Source organism: Pteropus vampyrus, unplaced genomic scaffold, assembly GCF_000151845.1.
Source record: "Pteropus vampyrus isolate Shadow unplaced genomic scaffold, Pvam_2.0 Scaffold50, whole genome shotgun sequence".
NCBI lineage: Eukaryota > Metazoa > Chordata > Mammalia > Chiroptera > Pteropodidae > Pteropus > Pteropus vampyrus.
In genome coordinates this window covers 6,527,475-6,548,355 of record NW_011888831.1, presented here as the reverse complement: position 1 = coordinate 6,548,355, position 20,881 = coordinate 6,527,475, and the positions used below count along the sequence as shown (strand labels likewise).

Genomic DNA, 20,881 nt, shown 5'->3' with positions numbered 1-20,881 from the left:
TGATACCAGAAAGGTTATATATTGAAGATGTATAAAGCAAGAGAGTGTGTAGAATTAAAGAAATGCAAAACTAGAGAATTTAGGGAGGGAGTGTTCGACTACAGCAAACACAAAGTTAAGACACTTGTAAATTCTCAGTCACCTATCCCTTTTTCTCTAGCCCAATGCTATTGCCATGGTTCAAGGAATGGTATCTTTTATAAACATTTCTGTAGTTGTCTTTTAACTGGCCTCTTTTGCCATTAATTGAACTTCACTTTGTCTTCTACACACACCACGGTTATTATTCTCTTCTTTTACAAATACAAATTTGAAAGTGACCACAATGTTCAAAACATTTTAGTGAATTCTCACTGCCTACATGGAGATTGGATCTGTTTGTCTTGCATAAAACTTATTTCTAGCATTTGACACAGTCGTTGGTACATCAATAAATAAACAAGATGACTAAGTTAAAGAGTTTTAACCTTGCCGCACCATTCATCTTCCTTGAAACAAACTGAGTAACTGGCAATCTTCGAACACTATTCCATTTCCTCTACCTAAAATATTCGGACTCTCTGTACAATAAGTAAGCCAACTTCCACTTGTTTCACCTTAGAGGTTTCTCTCTGTTCTAACTGCATTTTACATATTTTATGTTTTTCTACAGAGCTTTCACACTAGTAATATATTTCTTTCCATTTATGTTTTCCTATTAGAGTTCCCCAATGACATGAACCCTCTCTTTTCATCTACTTATCACCAATGCTTCGCACAACGAATAAACACTGATTTGAATGGACTACTCATAAATCAGTCGGGACTATAAGTAAATAATATTAGGTAGAACCCATATGAAACTGCTGATACTCAACCTTTTGACCTACAAAAACAGCAATTTCATATGGTCCAAACAAATAGATTCATCGTTTAATTCTAAAATCCATTGAAGAAAAAGACTTAAGCTAAGAAGGTTAAAGTCAAGTAGAGGCTTATTATTATTATGCCTTTAAAATTAAATAGAGCATTTAAAAAATCATTTAAAATTTTCAAACATTGTAAAAAGCACATAATGGCTCCCTTCACCTTCCCCCCCAAAATCACATCAAATAGAAGGCCAACCAAGCCGACTCCCACAATTGAGAACCCCCAGATCAATTTACCACTAATATGCCTTCTAACCCTTTAAGCCATTTTATTTCAAACTCGGTAAAATTCAGCTGGAATGGTGACTTTTTTTTTAATGATTTTATTTTACTTTATTTAAATTTTTAAATTTATTTTTTACGGTGACATTGGTTAACAAAATCCAGTAAGTTTCACCTGTACTGAAATGGTGACATTTTTAAATTCTGGGATCCCCCCAATTCCACTCTCTAATGCAGATCAGCCTATCTTTGGATGATTACTGGCTATCCCAAAACCATGTTTTGCTATTCTGATATGCACTTTTTCAAGCAGTCCATTGTACTTATGCTTTTCAAAGTAATTTCTTTGTAAAATCAGAAAAATTTCCCTACCCTTCTTTTGCTTATTGACTGTACACACAGAGAAATGCAGTACATTTTCAAGCAAATTTGATTAAGGTAGTTAGAAGTCACTGCCTTTCAGCAGATGCTTAACAAACAGTTCAGTTTATCAATTTCAATTCTATAGTCCCAATTTGGAGCTACACCAAACCAGACTAAAAAGAGTTGTCTGGACCACCTCTAAATACACACAGTAAAAATTCAGAGCCCAAGGAGTTTGTTTTTGGTTTTGTTTTTTGCTCATTTCTACTGCTATACTTATTCTAATCTAGTTTACTTTTAAAGGTAAAATAACCACAAATTGAAGTTGCTTGGGATGAAACTGCTACTACAAAATGATAGTAATAGACAATTTGTTTTTACAGCATGGGTAGTTACTTCTCTCACTCTCAGTTCTTAAGCTAATAAAATCTGGGGGTTAAATTTTAGCTTCTGCAAATTCCTGATAAGTTTCCTTTCAGACTAATACCAAAATAAATTCATTATAATTATACTCATAAAGCAGACTTAATGAGAAATCAAACACCCAGTATAGATGCTAAAATGGCAAATCACTGGGGAAAGGAAGGATCTTCTACTGTTACATATCTCTACACATCTCATTTCATACAGGGGGGAAAAAAAACCTTTTCCAAATCTAAGAACTTTTAACTAGGGCTGAAACCAAAGTCAAATCTGCAGGTACCTTTAATAAGATTATTAGAAAAACAGCTGTGAGAAATCATAGAGCAATTGCAATAAAATGCAGTGAAGGTGAAAATACTTATTAAAAATAAATAATACATTCACATGACTGCAAATACAAAAGGGAAAAATCTTTGTTATTTCTCTGCCTGGACTATTCTGATTTTAACTGATCTTCCACTTTTAGTCATCAGAAAAATGGCTTCCAATCTGCCCTACGAATTGGTGCTACATTAATCTACCTGAACACAGATCTACAAGTCAATTGCTTAATGCCAACTCAATTTTTAAAGCACTTGAGTACAATCGGATATAATGGATTTTATAAAATCAGGAAACCCAGGCTTAAAAGTGACAAATGAGCTGTGAGAAGAGGGTCATCAGCCCAGATAATGAAACAGTCCTAGAGAATTTAAGTGTCTTATCCAAGACCAAACAACAATTAAGTGGCAAAAGAGCTGGAATTCAAACTGAGGTCTTATCCCAAAGCTTGTGCTCTGAAACACCACCAAACTTTGCCTCTATTTTTGAAAGCTAGACAAATGCAAGGAAGGTCTGAAGAAACCATGCAGCTTCTGACTTGGTCTATTAAAATGCTGTCTTTGGAAATTTTGTACACTGACATCCACCTTGTGAAAAGCTCAGGTTAGCCACTTGAAGAAAGAGAGAAGGCTGGCCAACACCCAAGTGTTCTAGCCATCCCAGCCATTAGACACCTGAGTAAAAGAAGCCATCTTGAATATTTAACCAAATCGATATTGAACTTTTAGATGAAATAAGTTCTAGACAACATTTGGTGGCTGTAACTGCATGAGTGATCCCAGCTGAGCCCACTAAATCCACAGAACCATGAAAACCATAAATTGTTTTAAGCCAACAAATTTTAAAGAAGTTATGCAACATAATCAGAATGATTTTAACTTGATCCCTTGATTAAGACAATGTCTTCCTGGTTTCTTCATTCTAGTTACTATTTTTACTTTAAAACTGATAATTTGTGAGGAGACATTTAAGAACTTATTAATGTCCTTTTCTTCATCAAACTTTTAGCTACTAGTTTTAGTAAGCTAGAATCAAATGTTACTGTGATGGTTGCAAAATGTGGATTAAAAAACTTAATTTAAAAAAGTAACATACGATTTGCCCAAGTACAGAAACTGGGGATAGCAGCATTAAAACCCGTCTTCTGTCAGTTTAAATTACTTTCACTCCACCAGCCTATTTCCTTAATATTCAGTGACTCCCCCAACCTCCAGACTAAAATTAAAAACCTCCATGACGCGGCAACTTACCCTTCTTCTTTTTTATATCCCCTCAGCACATCCAAAGTGGATCCCTTCCAATGTTTACATTTATTCATGATTCTCCAACTTTTCTATTCTTATATTCCTCTCCTTTGCATTTCCATAAGTCAAAAATGTTTCCCATCTATCAACACCCGGTTTAAAGGCTGCTGCTTTCCACGAAAACATACCATGCACTTACTCGTTTCCACTTTTACTCCATTCAATTCTCTCTCCCCACAGTGAGTTAATTTTATACAATAGCCTAGGGTTGCCTCAGGGATATTTTACACTAGATAACTTTCACATTGACTCACTCTGACCATCAAGGATTAAATCTCAATTCATCTCCCCTGAATCAATATGTGCTGGGTAAAATTTACCATATTGTTATTTTTTAATGAATATTCCAAAATGATAGCTTTTAAAGGCTTGATATTCAGTGAAATATTTAAATTAGCCAGGCAAGATAAATCAACCTGATTTAAATTAACACGGACCAAAATGCACAACTCACATCAATCTACCTTATTTCAACAAACTCAGCTTCAAAAATCTGACCATTTCAAAACTAAAGATTCACCTTAGAAAATTAGAATTTAGTGTTATAAGCTTACGACAACAAATCAAAGAATTCCACTAAACTAAGAACTGAGTAACTGCTTTGAAAGAGACAAGTTATATGTCCTGGGCATGTGCATTAAAAGCTATCCTCTAACAGACTCAAAGTATCGACTAGCAAAATGTTATAATACCTAAAAAAGAAAGCATGAAGGTGGGCAGGTGAAACAAGAATGATATTTTTAAATGCTCAAGCTAGATGCTGAGTACACTGGGGTTCATTATATTACTGGCTCCATTTTGTGTATACTTAAAATTTTTTCATAATCAATTTAAAAAGATATCACTTTATTAAAGCTTTGCCTCTTAAGTGTCACTTTAAATAAACGAAAAGATCTATCTCTTACCTTAAATACTGGTACTGCTATGTAATGGTACTATATGCCCCAATATATCACGGATTAGCAGTCTTATTTCTTTAAAGTTAGTAGCATTATATCGAAAGCTAAAAGAAAAATCCCAAGAACCAGAATCTCCATCAATCCCTTATTTATGTCTCAACATACCTTCATTTCATATGCTCCATTGTACTGAGCATTCAGATTTTTTTTTATCTCTGCAGCACTTCAAAAGCTCCAAGTATTGTTTAAACTAAAAGATGCACCATTCCAACTGAACTGACATAAAGCACCCTCCTACCTATAACTTCCAAATAAAGTTGCTGAAGGGCTTATTTTTGAAGTTAGGAGATATGCATAGACCTTCCAATTCTAAGGCTAACTTTAACTCACTAAGAGAGTACTTCTGAACATTTAAAGACTACATTAAAAGACCAAAAAAATAATATAGGTGCTCTTTTATAAATGATATTCCAATAAGCCCAAGTGATTTACTTCTTTTAGAGTTTAACTTAAAAAATAAAAAAAAGGCAAGCCTTCACTTATGAACAAGATCTGCAGATCTTCAAAAGGTTGTGTTTTAAAACAAATTCAAATGATTTAAAGGACCACTCTACATTTGGCAGGAATTCAAAGAATCTGCCATTTTGGGACCTAACTGAATTGAATATTACCTATTACTCTAAGGGGAAAAACAATCTATACCAGTTTAACTTCAATAATGTTCAACTACAAAACTCAAACTAATATACCTTACTAAAGCAAACCTTTCAGTAACACCACCAAAAATAAATAAAACTGCATCCATGTAGGGGCATTTAGTTTATCTAAATACCACTGATTTCATACTTAGCCTATCGATAGGGAAAATGCATACAGAAAGAATACCTAGAAATAGGAGTTAATACTCCAATTTTAAAAGGTCTACAATTCTCCATAATAAAAATCACACATAAAACCACCAACTACCCACCAAATGGAACAACCTGTCCCAGAATTTTCTGCAAGTTGTGGGAGAACTTAACATAATCAGATGTCTTCTCAGGCTCACACAATGACCACTAGCACATAATTCATTGGTAAAGATTTTTCAAGTAATAGTCTCTAAAAGGAAAATAACACCAAAAACACCCAACTTCCCTGACAGAATTCAATTTATAATGAACCACATCTTAAGAAACTAAGCATTTCTTTTTTTGCCCTAATTTTTCTAAAAACATTCAGCTCCTGGTTAACTCATGTTTACTTCCAAAGAGCAGAGATGGAGAAAAGTGAAGACAGGTAATTTTATCTGCCAAGATTTCTATTCCTAAACTCCCATAAGACAATTCTACTTACTCCCATTTTTTTTTTTTTAAGAAAAATAGAAAAAGGACATCTGTTTATTTCAGTCTTACAGTTTGCAGATAAAAAAGGAATACAGACTAGGTAGTATGCTTAAAAGGCACATAAGTAGCTTTGTTACTGATCTCTAAGGCAGTGATTCTTCCAAGGAGCATATGGTAATTACCTCACCTCCACAATGCATGCTGATCCTACCTACATGTAGTAGCAAGTGATTGCCTGAATGAGCCACTGTTAAACATGGGAATGTGCATGAAACTAATATAATATGGTATGTCAACAGTAATTGGAAAATAAATTTTAAAAAAATTTTTAAATGGGAATGTGGAGTATATATTAGGAGTGTGCAGGCATGCCTGGGGTATACATTTCTATTGGGGTATTGGGGGGATCAAAGTGGAAGATTGAAAACCACTGTTCTCAAAACCACAGAGGTTTATAAGTATCATTCATTAAATCCCATTAGCTTCATGAATTTAAATCAGTTTATGCCATACAGTAAATTTTAATGACAAATAAACCACATTCTAAAGAAGTTATTGCTGACATGGAACTTGAAAGATACCTGGTTCCTTTTTAATATGCGCTTTGGGGCTATGAGAAGTATAGCCTCCCAAGAGCCTGGTCCTTACAATGCTAATTGTGCTTGCCATTGTAGTTTGTCTAAATTATTTTCTAGTTACCATCTGGCATCCATTTTTCCTTCTTATTAAGAGAAAAAAACAGTTTGACACTATCTTTTTGGCCTCCCCTCCTTAGAAACACTGCTCCTACTCATTTTAAGCAAAGTGAAACTATTAAGTGAGCTCACAAATAAAGAAGCATTATGATAAAAAAAAGCAAAGGAGAAAGGCATATCTGTTAAAAGAAAAATTTTTGCAAGAACTTTTAAGAATGTTCAAGAGAAAATGTAACACTCCTTTAGGGACCTCTCCACCTCCACCTCTACCCCTTTATTCTTTGAACCAGGCACATCAATTATACTTCTCTGTATAAAAAGAAATGCTTTCAAGTTGGAAAAGTGAACATTCTTTCTAAATTTTAACTGTACTATTTCCATAGACCCCGAATTAGTTTATCAGTTGCTTATTCACATTATTATTCTCAACTAAGCTCTGAAATTCTTAAAGAAATTTCATAATAATTTCCACATTTCACCCTTAATAGCTAATAAATGCATAAAAAAAGAAATCTTTGTATACGAAACAAATGAGTTACCTTTAGTGTGATATACAATAGCAGCCCTCAGGTCAAAAGAACCCCAGCTATCATCCCTTTCTAGGCCTCTCTGGTATCTCTGTTCTTTGGCGGAGCCTAACAAAGTGTTCGTAGGAGATGCCAGAGGATTTTGATTTTCTATCTCGTAGTCCTTTGAGAGAAACACTAAAGCACCTTGACTACTGGTGTCTGCTTTTTGCAGGTCACCTATATGACTGGGTTCCAAGGATAAGGCTCCACTCTCACTAGTAGTCCCAGATTTTAGAATGCTACCCAGAACTTGAGGACTAGTCCGTTTTTCCAGCTCATATGCCTTGGGAAACACAGGATGCTCAGTTCCTGAGGGGATTATTTCAGCACCCTGTGAAACCAAAGTGGCAGGATATTCCCCTTGAAATGTCACCTCCATCACTTTATCTGATGACTTCCCAGTAACAGTCTCAGGGCCAGCACTGGGTTCATTTATAAATGATAAACCCCACTGATTCTGGAAGATATCCCCCAGGTTTTGCTGATCTGTCTGAGAGGGTAGATCCACTTGTGCTGTGCTCAACAGCACAGCTTGCATATTTGAAGGGTAGATAAAAAGGCTAGACTTAATTTGTTCAACAGCTGCTGAAGTCAGACTCATGTCCTGGAGAACTGAATCAGTCCCAGAAGAGGTGGGTGTTAGCGTATTAGCAGCAGTAGTTAGCAGTGGCTGACCCCCTGGAGAATACACACTTGCATCAGTCCCTGCTAAAACAGGTCCATTAGAAAAGCTGGCTGAAGTAACAGATTTCAGCGCTGACATAGGGACCTGGGATAACCGACTTGAAGATTGGGTCTGAGTTTCCCCAACAGATGACGAAGAGGATGAAGATGAAGATGGTGACACAGAAGAGTTCTGTACAGTTTTGTTGAGGTTTTCCTTAACTTTGCTTGCATAACTTATTTTAGGAACTATTTTAGCACTGCTATTGTCTACTGGAAAAACTGGAGGTGGTTTAAATAGGGTCCATGAGTCCTCTTTGGAGGCAACAGCAGAAGCATGCTTTCCTTTGGGCCGGTCATCAAATTTTTTGCTGCTCACGCCAGGTTTAACATCAGAACTTTTCCGCAGCATATCACCCACAGAAGGTTTTCCTCGACTTGTTCCTCCAGGCCCAGTTTCATACTTCCAAATGGGCTTTGAACCATCTACTCGATTTCCCTTTTGTTCACTATAGTCAGGCTTGAAAGTTTCAAGTCCCTGTTTTAAGGTTGGGACACTGGTCTCTTGTTGCATTATTTTGTCCTGCACTAAATTAAGGTTTTCACAACCCTTGGCACTATTGCGCCTAGCTTTCCTTTTTTTAGGAGTGGTATATCCGCTCTCAGATCCACTACCATCATTATCTGCTCCTTTGCCCATATAACCATTAGTAATATAGCCAGAATTATTTGTTACAACACCATTTGGAATTGCTACAGCATCACTCTTATCTACAGACTGGTTCTCTCCAGATTTATTTTCATAAGACTTTCCATTCTTTTTGTCCATACTGTTCTTCTGAATGAAATTCCTGGTTTTAATTCCTGCTTTCCCAAAGGTGCTGGTCTTTACAGTCTGCTTCGGATTAGTGTCTACAACTTGTTGGTTGCCATTGAGGACCCTGGAAATTGGGCTGGTAGCTTCATCAGAACCCAGGTTCTTTAAAGATACTTCTCTTTCTCCAGCATTACCATTTAGTTCACCATAGCCTAGGAAGGAAAAAAAAGTTTTTTAAAATTACAGTATGTGCATTACATTACAGTAGTACCTAACATTTAAGCACTGTTTATTTACTGTGTGCTGGACACTATGCTATGAGCTTTAGCTTTATGTTATTACTTCATAGTTCTATAAGAAGACGACATTTGTTAATCCCATTTTACAGATTAGGAAGTCAACTAAGCAATAAACAGAACTAAGCAGGGATTCAAACCAAAGTCCAAGTTCAAAAAGAACATGACCTCTTAAGTAGCATGCCATAATACATCTTGTCTAACGGAATCAACCTTCTCATCATTCTCACATGGCTGTTATAAAATTTTCCTTACAATTAAGAACAGAGCTACTCTCTGGGAAAAATCAAGTTATATTGATAAAGGAATTTTAAGTATTACAGGGAAAATAAAGATTCCATTTCTATGAAACCATAAGTGGCTGGTGGTGACCATAAGCAATTGATATTGCATTCTGCCAACCAAAAATCTAACAACTGTGAACTTTTTGATATAGTTAATTTTGACGTTTCCCAATTAGATCATAGTACAAAACCAAAACACTTATGTACCAATGTGTCTAACTCATAAGATGTATTTTCTTCATTTTACATTTAGGTAAACAGACTCAGAGAAATTATATAACTTGCCCAAGTTACAAAGTGAGAGAACTGGAAATCTGAACTCCAGTCTATCTGGAACATGGGTCCCTATCACTGTTATACTGCCTACCCAAATGATGCAGTAAGAAAATATTTACCAGTAAAACTACAATGAAAGGTAACTTATTTTAGAGTGTCACTGTATTCAAAACCTTCAACTTCCATAAACAATTTATTACTATAGGCGCTTCAACTGAGTCAACCACCTTTCCCATTTCCTTACTAGTAAAATAGTGATATTAGTTATCTACTTTTCTATGAAATGCTTCCCAAACATCTTGAAGTTAACTCGTTAGAAACACATACACAATAGGATACACATACATGCATGTGTGCACACACACGTTTAAAGCAGTTTTTCAGGGGAAGGAGGATCCAAAAGGAATACCAAGTAATTTGCCTTTGTCACTTTCATTCATTCTCTTGGGCCTTTAGCCTGTGAAGGTTAAAAGGCACATGAGCTTGTATATTGTTTTGACATTTTAATTTCCAATATAATAAATATGAATATATAGCCCACATTAAAAGCTCCTTGCATATTTTAAAAGTAGAAGAAATACTAAAAAAAAGTTTGAAAATCATTGTTTTAGAATAACTTGTGGAATAGAACATAATTTGGGAAGATTCGCAACGGGGTTTACTATAATTTTAAGTCATTCTACATCAGAGAAATAGGTGGGAACACATTTTGTAAAAGCTCTTAACTTCTGTAGAGTTACATTTTAATTTTTTCACTGCTGAAAAAGCTATCATAAGCCAATCAAGTCAAACTTTTGGTGAAAAAATTCTAACCATGAAACAGTAAAGAAGAGATTACTGCTTAGGATCTTTGCTAAAATTTTCTTTTCTTTAGAAACACAGAAAGTTCCAATATAAAGGCTCTCAATATTTTTAATAGATATCTAAGCTTACCCGTGTATAGCTCTAGATTAAAGAGAACTACATATACCATTTAACATGTTAACAGGCTAAACAAAGGTCTGTACCCTTGGGACCATTTGTCAACTTTCCACATCTCGAAGGTAAGCAAGCAGTTTCAAACCCCCCCAAAATTCAATGTCCCAACTAAGTTGGACCAAAGCCAAGACTTTTTTGAGTGAGAAAATTACTCCTAAAATTACTAACATATAGTGGCTGATATCAGAAGTGACCAATTTAAACAGTTTAGAAGCCACCATACTTCTACCCCCAAGTTTTAATGACAAAAACATTTTCTCATTCAATTATATAAAAATTTTACCAGGGTAACCTTGTTGGTATGCAAAAAGTCTGCGAGAGACATTTTTTAAAAACTCAAGTATTTAAGAAAAATATAAACACTATAGAATTACTTGAGAGAAATCAAAAGACTCCTAGTGCCTTTATCATTTAGGGTTTCCATGCTAAAGCATCTAACTCTACTTCAAATGGGCCCAGCAAAATTTAAGTCCTGATAAATCTAGCTTTTGAATTAGAAACTGAATGAAATTGCTGAACACATTTGGCGCTCTCTTGCGCCCTCCTCTGGGTAAAGAAAAACTGTTCTTTATAGGTTTGTGGGTAATGGGTCATAAGGCCCCACCTCAACATACCGCAGATCCATTTTTTAAACCCTCACAAGTTTTCTTGGTAAATTAGCATTATGCATGTTGAGGTAACAGTACTGTGAGCAGGCCACACATGAAAAACTCTCAGCTTAAATTGTTTATGTTCTCTCAAAATTGCTATAAGCCCAGTTTCTCCTCTTTGTCCTCTCCTGGGGTTAAGACATACTAATTTGAAGGATGCCACCTTTAATGATTCAGGGGCATATTAATATCTGACGGATAAAAGAAAATTTCCAACCTGCCTTATATTCCAAGCAATCATAAGATCTTCTCACCTTTTGAGAATGATGTAACGTTAAAAACTAGTGTTGTACATTTCTAAGTTTTTAAAGTGTCCCAAATCCTTAGGATTAAGCACTGAACACGTCTGTATGTTCATTTCTACTGCACACTATCCCCCAAAATGGAAGGTTTGACATTCCAATTTCAGTCTTCAAGTCACATTAAATCTACAATAGAAAAGCAGGGGTTTTTTCCTCTCAGTAACTGCTTTTATCACACTTGACATGCTGGGTTTAACATTCATTTTACCATTCCCTTCATTTCTCTTCCGTGTACAAAGAACCCTTATTTTTTAAAAAATCTGCCTGGCTACAAACGTCTAAGTTCATTTCTTCTCAAATGTTTTCTAAAATGACTTTTACCTTCAACTTAACATTTGTTAAAAACAAGAGTTTGGGGATCAATATCGATTTGAAAATGAGAAAACATCTTTCAACATGGGGGAAAAAAGCCTCATCCGAAGCAAGATGGTAGGTGAACTAACCTCATGGATGAGCCACCTCGGTTCACCCTTAAGGACAAGAAATAGGGGTCAAAAAAACTCACCCTCTCCCCCATCCAATCAAATCTCTCTCCTCAAAAACAGTACCCAAGCCTAGAAGGTAAATGTTGGGGGGGGTGGGGTGAGGGGAGAAGCGGGGAGTGAACAAGCTTTTCTTGAAAAAATGAGCCGCTAGAAGGGCCCAAGTGAAAGCCTGAGAGCCAGAATCGTGAGCGAACCTGGCAGGAGATGAGGTTCCTGTGGCAGAGAAACTCGTGACCGGGGAGCCCGGTTCCCGCTGGGTACCCCACCCGGCCTTCAGGCACCGCCTCTACCCAAAATGTGCCCCCCCCACCCCAGCCCTTCTTGCCCCGAGGAGCGCCGTGGACGCCGCCCGCGGTCCGCGGCCTCCTTCTCCCTCGGCTCCGCTTCGAGGCCGGCTCCCGGCCTGGACCGCCCGCGCCTATCGCCGCACCCGGGAGCGGGAAACGCGGCGGTCGGCGCGCGGGGCACGAAGCAGGCCGCTCCCCTCGTGGCCGCTTCCCTCCCCCACCCCAACCGCCCCCGCCCCTCACCCCAGGGACCCGCCCGGGGCCGCGCGGCCGCCACCGGGTTACACAACCCGGCCGGCGACGGGGGGAGGGGAGGCCGCGGGCCGGCAGCGCCCCCGCAGTGAGGGGGGGCAGGCAAGGAGACCGCCAGTAGGGATCCCAAGCCACCCGGCTCCGAAGCGCTGGGTGCCCCTCGACACCCTTCCCCCTTCGCTCCTCAGTGGGCCGGAGTCGGTGACAGGAATCGGCTTCCAACATGGCGGACAGGAAGCGGCCCCGCGAGGAGGAGAGAACATTCCAGCCGCGCCGGCTCTGGGGGGAGCGGGCCCGGGGCGCCGGCCTCGGGAGGAACCGCAGGGCCAAACTGAGGGGTCCGGTGCCCAAAAGGGCGTCTAAGGGTGGAAATGACACGAGAGACAAGGGTACCAACCACCCCCCCCAGACGGGGAACCCCAAGGCCACAGGTGGGCTTGGGGTGGCGGGTGAGGGAGGACACTTCCTCTACTCTGCCCACCTACCCTCTCCACACTGCTTGCAAAAGGGTCTCGCGACACCACCAGAGTCGGGATTCCCTAGGCCTTACTGAGTTACACCCCGAAGGGTTTGGGGAGGCTAGGTTCACCCCAACTCAGGGCCCCCAAATAAAGGTTCCTCCAGGGCCGGAGGAAGGTAAACGGAATACGAATAAGACTAGACTTCCAAGGTCGACCCCCTGGGTCTCCGTTCAGCCCGAGCAGGGGCCGGGAAGGTCACACTGGCCTGGTTGGGCCTCTCCCATGCTGAGGGGAAGGAGAGGGCGCTGCAAACCCCGCGGCCCAGCCCGAGCTTTGAGAGAATGAAAGGGGGCTTCCCCGCACCCACAGGACACACACAAAACACACACACGCGCGCGCACACACGCAAGCACCCCGACCCGGTCCGCGCTTTCCAGATCCAGCCCCACCCCCATCTCCCCTACCCCCCACCCCCATTCCCCTTCCCCCACTCGTCCTCCCTCCCAGACCTGTTTTCTTCTTCGGCGTTTCCTGGTGCTGCTGGAGGGCGTGTTTCTGCTCATGTTTCAGCGGCTTTGGCTGGGCCTTGGGGCTGCCCTCGGCTCCATGCTGCAGGTATTGGTGAGGCTGCTGGTGATGGTGGTGGTGATGGTGGTTGTGGCTGTGGTTGTAGTAATAATAATGGTGGTGGTGGTGCGGCGGCTGCTGCTGCTGCTGCTGCTGGGGATGATGGTGCGGATGGTGGTGGCTGTGATGGTGCTGAGGCTGTGGCTGGCCGGGCTTCTCCTCCATTGAAAGCGGCTGGGACTCCCTGGCTGAGGCTGCGGGCTGCTGCACCGTCAGGATCTGAGACTGCTTCTTCAGGCTCACTCAGTATATCTGAGCGCGTCTCGCCAGCGCACTGGTTAACCCAGCGATTCTGCGAGATTGGCAGCGACACTGCAGCAATCAGGAAGCTCGCTGCACCGCACGCCCCGCCCCCAGCCCAAATCTTCTTTCCTTCCCCTTCGCCACAGCCTCCTGGCCAACGCCACTTACCCTGTGCAACCTCACAGGGCCGGGCCTTCAACGTCAGCACTATGGCTCTCTGTTCTGTCGCTTTATCTCCTTCACCTCGCAGTCTGCGAACAGCACTTTCTACACTTCTCGCCAGCAAGCAAGCTCATGTCGAATGTAGCAGATTCCACGGGTGATTCCACTGGCTTTGGGAGCCATCTGTTGGTTTTGCACCTCCTAGAATCTGTTGGCTTTTTTTTCTTTAAATCCTTTTCCGGGTAACCAGAGGGGAAGCTCAATTCCCTTAACCGACCACTAAAGGGACAATACAAAAAGAGGAAATAAATACATTTTTAAGAATACAAGAGCTTCACAAATCAGTAGATCATTTTGTATTCGGGATTCATTTTGCTTTGTATTCATATGCTAATCTCTTCCTTTCCACGAAGGGATTATAGGGTTCCACAATGGGGTATCTGTGTAATTTTCTAAAAGGACACAAAGGGTTTAAATCATTGTTTCTTTGTAGTTGGAGGCAGTGGAGAGCGGGAGGAATCAAAATCTAAAATCTACACAGAATTAGTTTTTTTCTTGTTTTTCACTGCAGGTGAGGTCAACTGTGGAACTGAGATAGGTTTTAGAATATGAAGAGTTTCAACAGCGAAAGAAGGAAAAGAGCACTTTAGAAGTTACTACGTTAATTTTTTTTTGCATCTATGGAAAATATCGGAATTTAAAGAAATACTCTGGTGCATTTTGTAGTGTTGATTTAACTTATCCTGCATTATCACATCACAGCTAGATTTTTAAAAGCAAATGTTAGAGCCAGGATAGTGGTTACTGTGGAAGAAAAGGGTTGTGATGGGGAGGGGCACAGGGGTACCTTCTGATAACGTTTTTTGACCTAGGTGACGATTTTATATATATATATATATGTATATATAATAAAAAGAAAATATTTATATATTTAAATTATAAAAATATTTATAAAAATATATTTATAATTATTTCTTAAACTGAATATACATGCATAATACACTTTTTTTAGTGCATGGTATATTGGGGGAATTTTCTTTACAAAAAATGCATGAAATTTACCATTTTAACCACTTTTAAGTATACAGTTCAGTAGCATCAGGTGCATTCATATTATGCAACCATCACCACTGTTCATCTCTGGAAGTTTCTCATCATCCCAAACTGAAACTCTGTGCCCATTAAACAATAACTCCTTACCCTCCTCCCTCTGGTCCTCTGGTGTAAACTATTGTATTTTCAATTTCTTTGATAACTCATACAAGTAGAATAATACAATATTTGTCTTTTTGTGTCTGGCTTATTTCACTTAAAATAATGTCTTCCAGGTTCATCTATGTTGTTTTATGTATCAGAATTTCCTTCCTGTTTAAGGCTGAATAATATTCCGTTGTATGTATAGACCATATTTTTTTAATCCATTCATTCAGAATATACATAAATTATTTACTCAATATATGTTATAGTTTATAATTTTTAAAATGTGGTTTGAATTTCTCCAGCAGGACAACGTTAAAGGAACAAAGCAGCTTAAAAGGAAGTGTTTGTGCTCGGAAATCATTGAATGTCAACACAATAGCATAATTGAAAGGTAAGAACCTATTTCCAACAGCAAATGTCACTGAATCCAGACAACCATGACCAGACTGTGGCCTGTTCTATATGTTGAGGATTTGTATTGCCTTGCTAAATTTTAAAGAAAAGTCTCTTGAGGTAGAGTATGTTTACCCAGTTTTGAGAACTAAAACCCCAATAATAATACATTGTGGCAAATAAGTCTTTGCCATTGAATGGTATTCCACTACTGTCCACCTCTTAAAGAAGAAATAAAAGTGTATATAGCATTAGGTTTATATTGATAATGCTTTATATTCTTTTGCTGATTTATGCATTTAGTTGGAAGGCAAGAATTCCTGAGTTCTAACGTCTCTACATTTTCTACATTCTGGTTTCAGGCAAATCAAAAGCACTCACTCTGAGTTTCTGATTATCACACCTCAGCCTGCCTTAGTTTCTTCACATATAGTTGTATGAAGTTTAGGAAACTAAGCTTTGCTCTCAGATGCTCTAGTTATTATGAATGTTTCATTAATGTTATGTAGTAGTGTGGAGAAAGGCTTATGATATAATGTAAGAAAAAATGCTATTTTATCATAACCTTGTAAAAATATGAATTTTTAAATAAGTATGGAAATACAGCAGTAGAATGTGTATCTTTTCTTTCAGTTGTGGGTGCTTTTTTTTCTTTTCTCTATTTTCCAAATGTTCTACTATGTAGCTATTTTCATAATAATATTTTTAAAAATTAAAATAATAAAAATTGAATCTGCACAACCCTTTGAAATTCATTTTACACCGTATTTTATCTACAGTCAGTGTGGAAAGTTGTAATGGAGAGATAGGTGGTTCCCATATATAGTAGATTAATGTTTTAACTATTGCTATAATCATAATAACTAATATTTATTGAGCATTTACTATTTGTCAGGAGCTGTACCAAGTATTTTATCTTTATTTTCATTTGTAATTCTTTAAAATAGATATTAAGCTCATTCAACAGATGAAGAATTTGAGGCCTGAAGAAATTAAGAGGATTGCTTATAATTTAAAAGCCACCAAGTTGATAGTGGGACCTGAAAAAGATTCCAGGTCAGCTGGATAGAAAGAATTTCTAACACTATCGAAGGGTGATATACTTTTCTAAAATTCTAGTAAACCTCTAAAAAAATTTAAGCTATACCATAATGATGTTTGATTATCAACAGAAGCAGATGTTCTGTGAAAGTAATGAAGTTTCTGGGCCCACAATGCACAGGTCCCTCCCAGGCTCAGGAGGGACCCTAGAAATGGTCTTTTGGAAGACTTAGATATTTTTTCATTATGGTGTACATTTTTTAAAGTAACATATTTTTGTAATTTTTTCCTTAATGAGGGCCCTCCAAAACCTGGATTTACCCCTGTTAATAGTCATTTGGGAATCTGACTCAGAAGTGTTGTAACTTCAATATGTACTTTAAAAGGTTATGGTTATATATTATAACAACATGAAAAATTGTTGACAGTATAACTCAAGTGCAAAAAGCAAAGTAAATTATACATTATGTATACATTATGATTGGATATAAAATGTGAATTCAAGGATCATGCGGGAACTTGAAAAATAAAAGCAATGAAATCTTTTTATTCATTTGTTCATTCACAAATATTAGGCACTTTTTGTGTACCACATATTAAGCTTTTTGTTACTTGGGATTTTTAAAATCTATTTCTCTTATTGATACAGTTTTAGAACTTGGTTAAATATATTTGCAAGACTGTATTAATTATCAAGTGAAAATCACTTTTCACACACTTTTAATCTTATACTTGTGTACTATGATGAGTTAAGAGATACAGAAATATTTAACTATTTAGACCTCAGTTTTCTCCTCTCTAAAATATGGAGAATGGGCAAAATTCCATGATCATATTGCTGCCTTTTCTTCCCAGATTACTCTTTTATTTCATTATAATAAAACTATATAATAGCGGGAAATTTAGCTTTTGTATACAGTTTTTCAACTGTAACAATTAGCTATAACTTTATAGAAATTATTATCAGAAACAGTATTATATAGTTTTATTTATTTATTTATTTATTTATTTATTTTAATTTTTTTTCTTTTTTAACTCCTACAGCACCTGGCATTTGTAGGTGGTCTCCCATCCAAGTACTAACCAGGCGGGACCCTGCTTAGCTTCCAAGATCAGATGAGATTGAGCACTTTCAGAGTGGCATGGCCATAGACTATTATGTAGTTTTATATAAATGGAAATTGTCTCTCTGATTATTATTCTAATTTCAAAATGAGGCAAATCACTGGTAATATCTACAGTTTTATTTCAGTGGGAAAAGAATTTTATTCCTGTATATTTCTTTTAGATCATAATATTTTTGCCTAGAAACACTAACTTCAAAAAACTTTCAAAGGAATTGAACAGAGGTATGGGTAAATTAGGTTAGTCTTTTAATAACTAGAATATGAGGATTTTTCTAAATATCAAAGTTTCAAAAATGACATTTTACTCTTATGAAAAGTGATATGGGAAAAAGTTTGAGGGAGAAACTATAGTAGAGTGATATAAGTTTTGTCATCAGACAGAACTGGAATGGAACTTCTATTCTGAAACTGCTTAGCTTTGTCACCGTGTTTGGACAAATCATTAACCTCTCAAAGCCTTAGTTTACTCATGTGAAAAATGGAAGTAATGTTAGTGCCTAATTCACAAGGTGTAGTGAAGTTTAAATAAGATAATGTATATAAAGTTGTTGAGTATAGTGTTTATAACAGTAAGTGGTACTAAATATTAAATATTAATGGTGCTCAATTACTAAATATTAGATAATAAAGCTAAACTTTCAGACATGATATTTCATTAAGGAAACTGAGTTTTAGAGAAATCAATTATCGACTTAACCAAGAAAAGAGTTATTTCTCAATTAAAAAAAAATTGGCAAATAGCCTTTTGGCTCTCTGAGCAGCACCACAGTGATCTGCAAGTACAAGTGCCTTATGAAAGACAACAAAAAAGCTGCCAAGAAGAAAGTGGTCACTTCATTTTCTGTGAAAGTTTGGTATGATATGAAAGTACCATCTATGATTAATGTAAGAAATGTTGGAAAAACACTAGTCACTAGAACTCAAGGAATCAAATTTTATCTGTTGGCCTCTAGGGCTGTCTTTTTGAAGTGAACCTTGTTGATCTGCAGAATGAAGTTGCATTTAGGAAATTCAAGTTAATTACTGAGGATGTTCAGGGCAAAAACTGCCTAACTTTCACGGCATAGATCTTACCCATAACGAAATGTGTTCCAATGACAGACCATAATCGAAAATATCATATCGATGTCAAGGCTAGTGATTATTTGCTTTATCTAGTCTGTTAGTTTTATTAAAAAAAAAAATTCAGATTCAGAAAATCTATTACACTAAGCACTGACAGGTTCACCAAATCTGGAAGAAGATGATGGAAATCATGACCCAAGAGGTGCACACAAATGACTTGAAAAAAGTAGTCAATAAATTGATTACAACTAACTAAATTGATTAAAAAAGACAGAAAAGGCTTGCCAGTCTATCCACTCCATAACATCTTTTTTTTTTTTTTTTAAAATAAGAGTTTATTTGAGCCAAAACTGAGAACATATGCAAGGGAGCAAGATCTCAGATTCTCCTTCCATGATGTCTTTATTAGGAAGAAAAAAAAATGCTGAAGAAGCCTAAGTTTGAATCGGGAAAATTCATAGAGCTTCATGGTGAAGGTAGTAGTTCTGGAAAAGCGACCAGTCCAAGAATTTGTTTAAAATTCAGATTTTTAATGGTGACATAAAAAGTCTTATTTGTAATGTTAAAAAAAAAATGCGATAGGCAAATGCTGTCAACTAAAATCAGTAGTACATTCTGTCTCAATAGCAGCCCTCTCTGAGTAGCAAGTTCAATGTTGATATTCACTTTATTCATTTTTGCTTCTCTATTTTCTCTAAATGTTGGACTTTAAACCTTATCGCTTTTTAAAAAATGAATCAATTCAGCATTCGACTCCTGTGAACATTAATCCCCCCAAAAAACCAACGAAATTAATATGCTATTTTGGATTTATTTTTGAGTCTCCAGTAGACAAAAAGAATTTATGTATAAACGAATCAATAAATATTTAGTTGTCAATATGTATATACAGTTTGTTGATGTTCATAGTTAAATGTATCCAGAAGTTGAATAAAAGGTCACTTCCTGAGAACTGAACTAGTAAGACTCAAGATAAACTAGATGAAATTAACCACTAATAGAAAATCTAGTCAGAGTAATTAGAATGCCTAAGAAGCTATAAGAAAATAGTGTAACTATGAAAACTACAACATATTAATTTTATTTCCCACCCTATTCTTTTATTGTTTTTAAATTAGTACAGTATGTCAAAAGTTATATGACTGGTATTGTGTTAGTTATTTATCACTGTATAACAATTTACTCTAAAACTTCATGCCTTAAAACATTTATTATCTCACAGTTTCTGAGTGTCAAGAATCCAGGTGCTGCATATCTGGGTGCCTCTGCCTCAAGGTGTCTCATGAGATTGCTGGAGACATCTGTTTCCAAGCTCATTCATGTGGTTCTTGGAAGGATTCAGTTTCTTGTGAGGTGTTGGATCAAGAACATCAGTTTCTCACTGGCTGTTGTCCAGAGGCCTTTCAATAGGGCAGCCCACAACATAGCAATTGTCTTCTCTCAGAGTGAGCAACAAAACAAGAGGGAGCACTGGAGATGAAGCCACAGTCCTTTTGTAACCTAATCTCAGAAGCAACATCTCATCACTTTTGCTGTTCTTCTATTCATTATATGTGAGTCTAACCTACACACAAGGGAAAGGACTCACAGGAGGGTATGAATATTATACTCTTGTTGAAGGGATCATTAAAGGTCATCTCAGCCTGCTTAGTATTAAGACATTCATCGATCTTATTCCTCTGATGTTATCAAATATCTATATTCTGAATATAATCTCCCATTATAAGTGACTTGTCTATAAGGAAAGTATACTCATCAGCACACATAAGTTCCTCATCATTTATTAAATTAGTAAATATTTTTAAACACTTGAATTTTGTCATTTGCCAGACTTGCGAGTTTGGTTAGTGCAATTCAGTGCCCCTAATGCTGGTCAGCATCTGAACCTAAACTTGTGACCAGGCTCAGGACTGTAGTCCAGTCTTAAGAGGGCCCACCCGAGCTGCTTGGAGGCCCTTGTACAATAGAAACAGCACTATAAAATGCCTACATGGGTCAGGCAGGTAACTTAACTTAGGTGAAGTTACTTGGGTATAAGCAAACTCAGATGTAAGAAACATTTTTCTCAATACAGCATCAAATTCTACAGAGGTAAATCTATTAAAATACATACCTTAAGAACTGAGTAACTTAATTACTCAGACTAATATCTGCATTCAGCTTACTTAAAAATAATCTGATATACATTCTCAAAATTTTTAATCACAACTTTTCACATAAGGTAATGTTTATTCTTTTAGCAT

General features: G+C 37.4%; 1 protein-coding gene and 1 pseudogene across 1 annotated transcript in view; both read right to left on the bottom strand.

The window, feature by feature from the left end:
- The window catches only part of NUFIP2 (NUFIP2, FMR1 interacting protein 2), a 28,121-nt gene extending 14,450 nt beyond the window's left edge, over positions 1-13,671 (bottom strand). Inside the window, exons 1-2 of the mRNA XM_011359930.2 lie at positions 13,290-13,671; positions 7,000-8,721 (exon numbers count right to left, since the gene is read on the bottom strand). Coding sequence (XP_011358232.1) covers positions 7,000-8,721; positions 13,290-13,572 — 2,005 coding nt within the window. The 5' untranslated portion in view covers positions 13,573-13,671. The remainder of the gene's footprint in view (positions 1-6,999; positions 8,722-13,289) is intronic.
- A 3,810-nt stretch (positions 13,672-17,481) lies between these two features.
- On the bottom strand, positions 17,482-17,600 carry LOC111739496 (annotated as a pseudogene).
- Between the last annotated feature and the right edge of the window lie 3,281 nt (positions 17,601-20,881).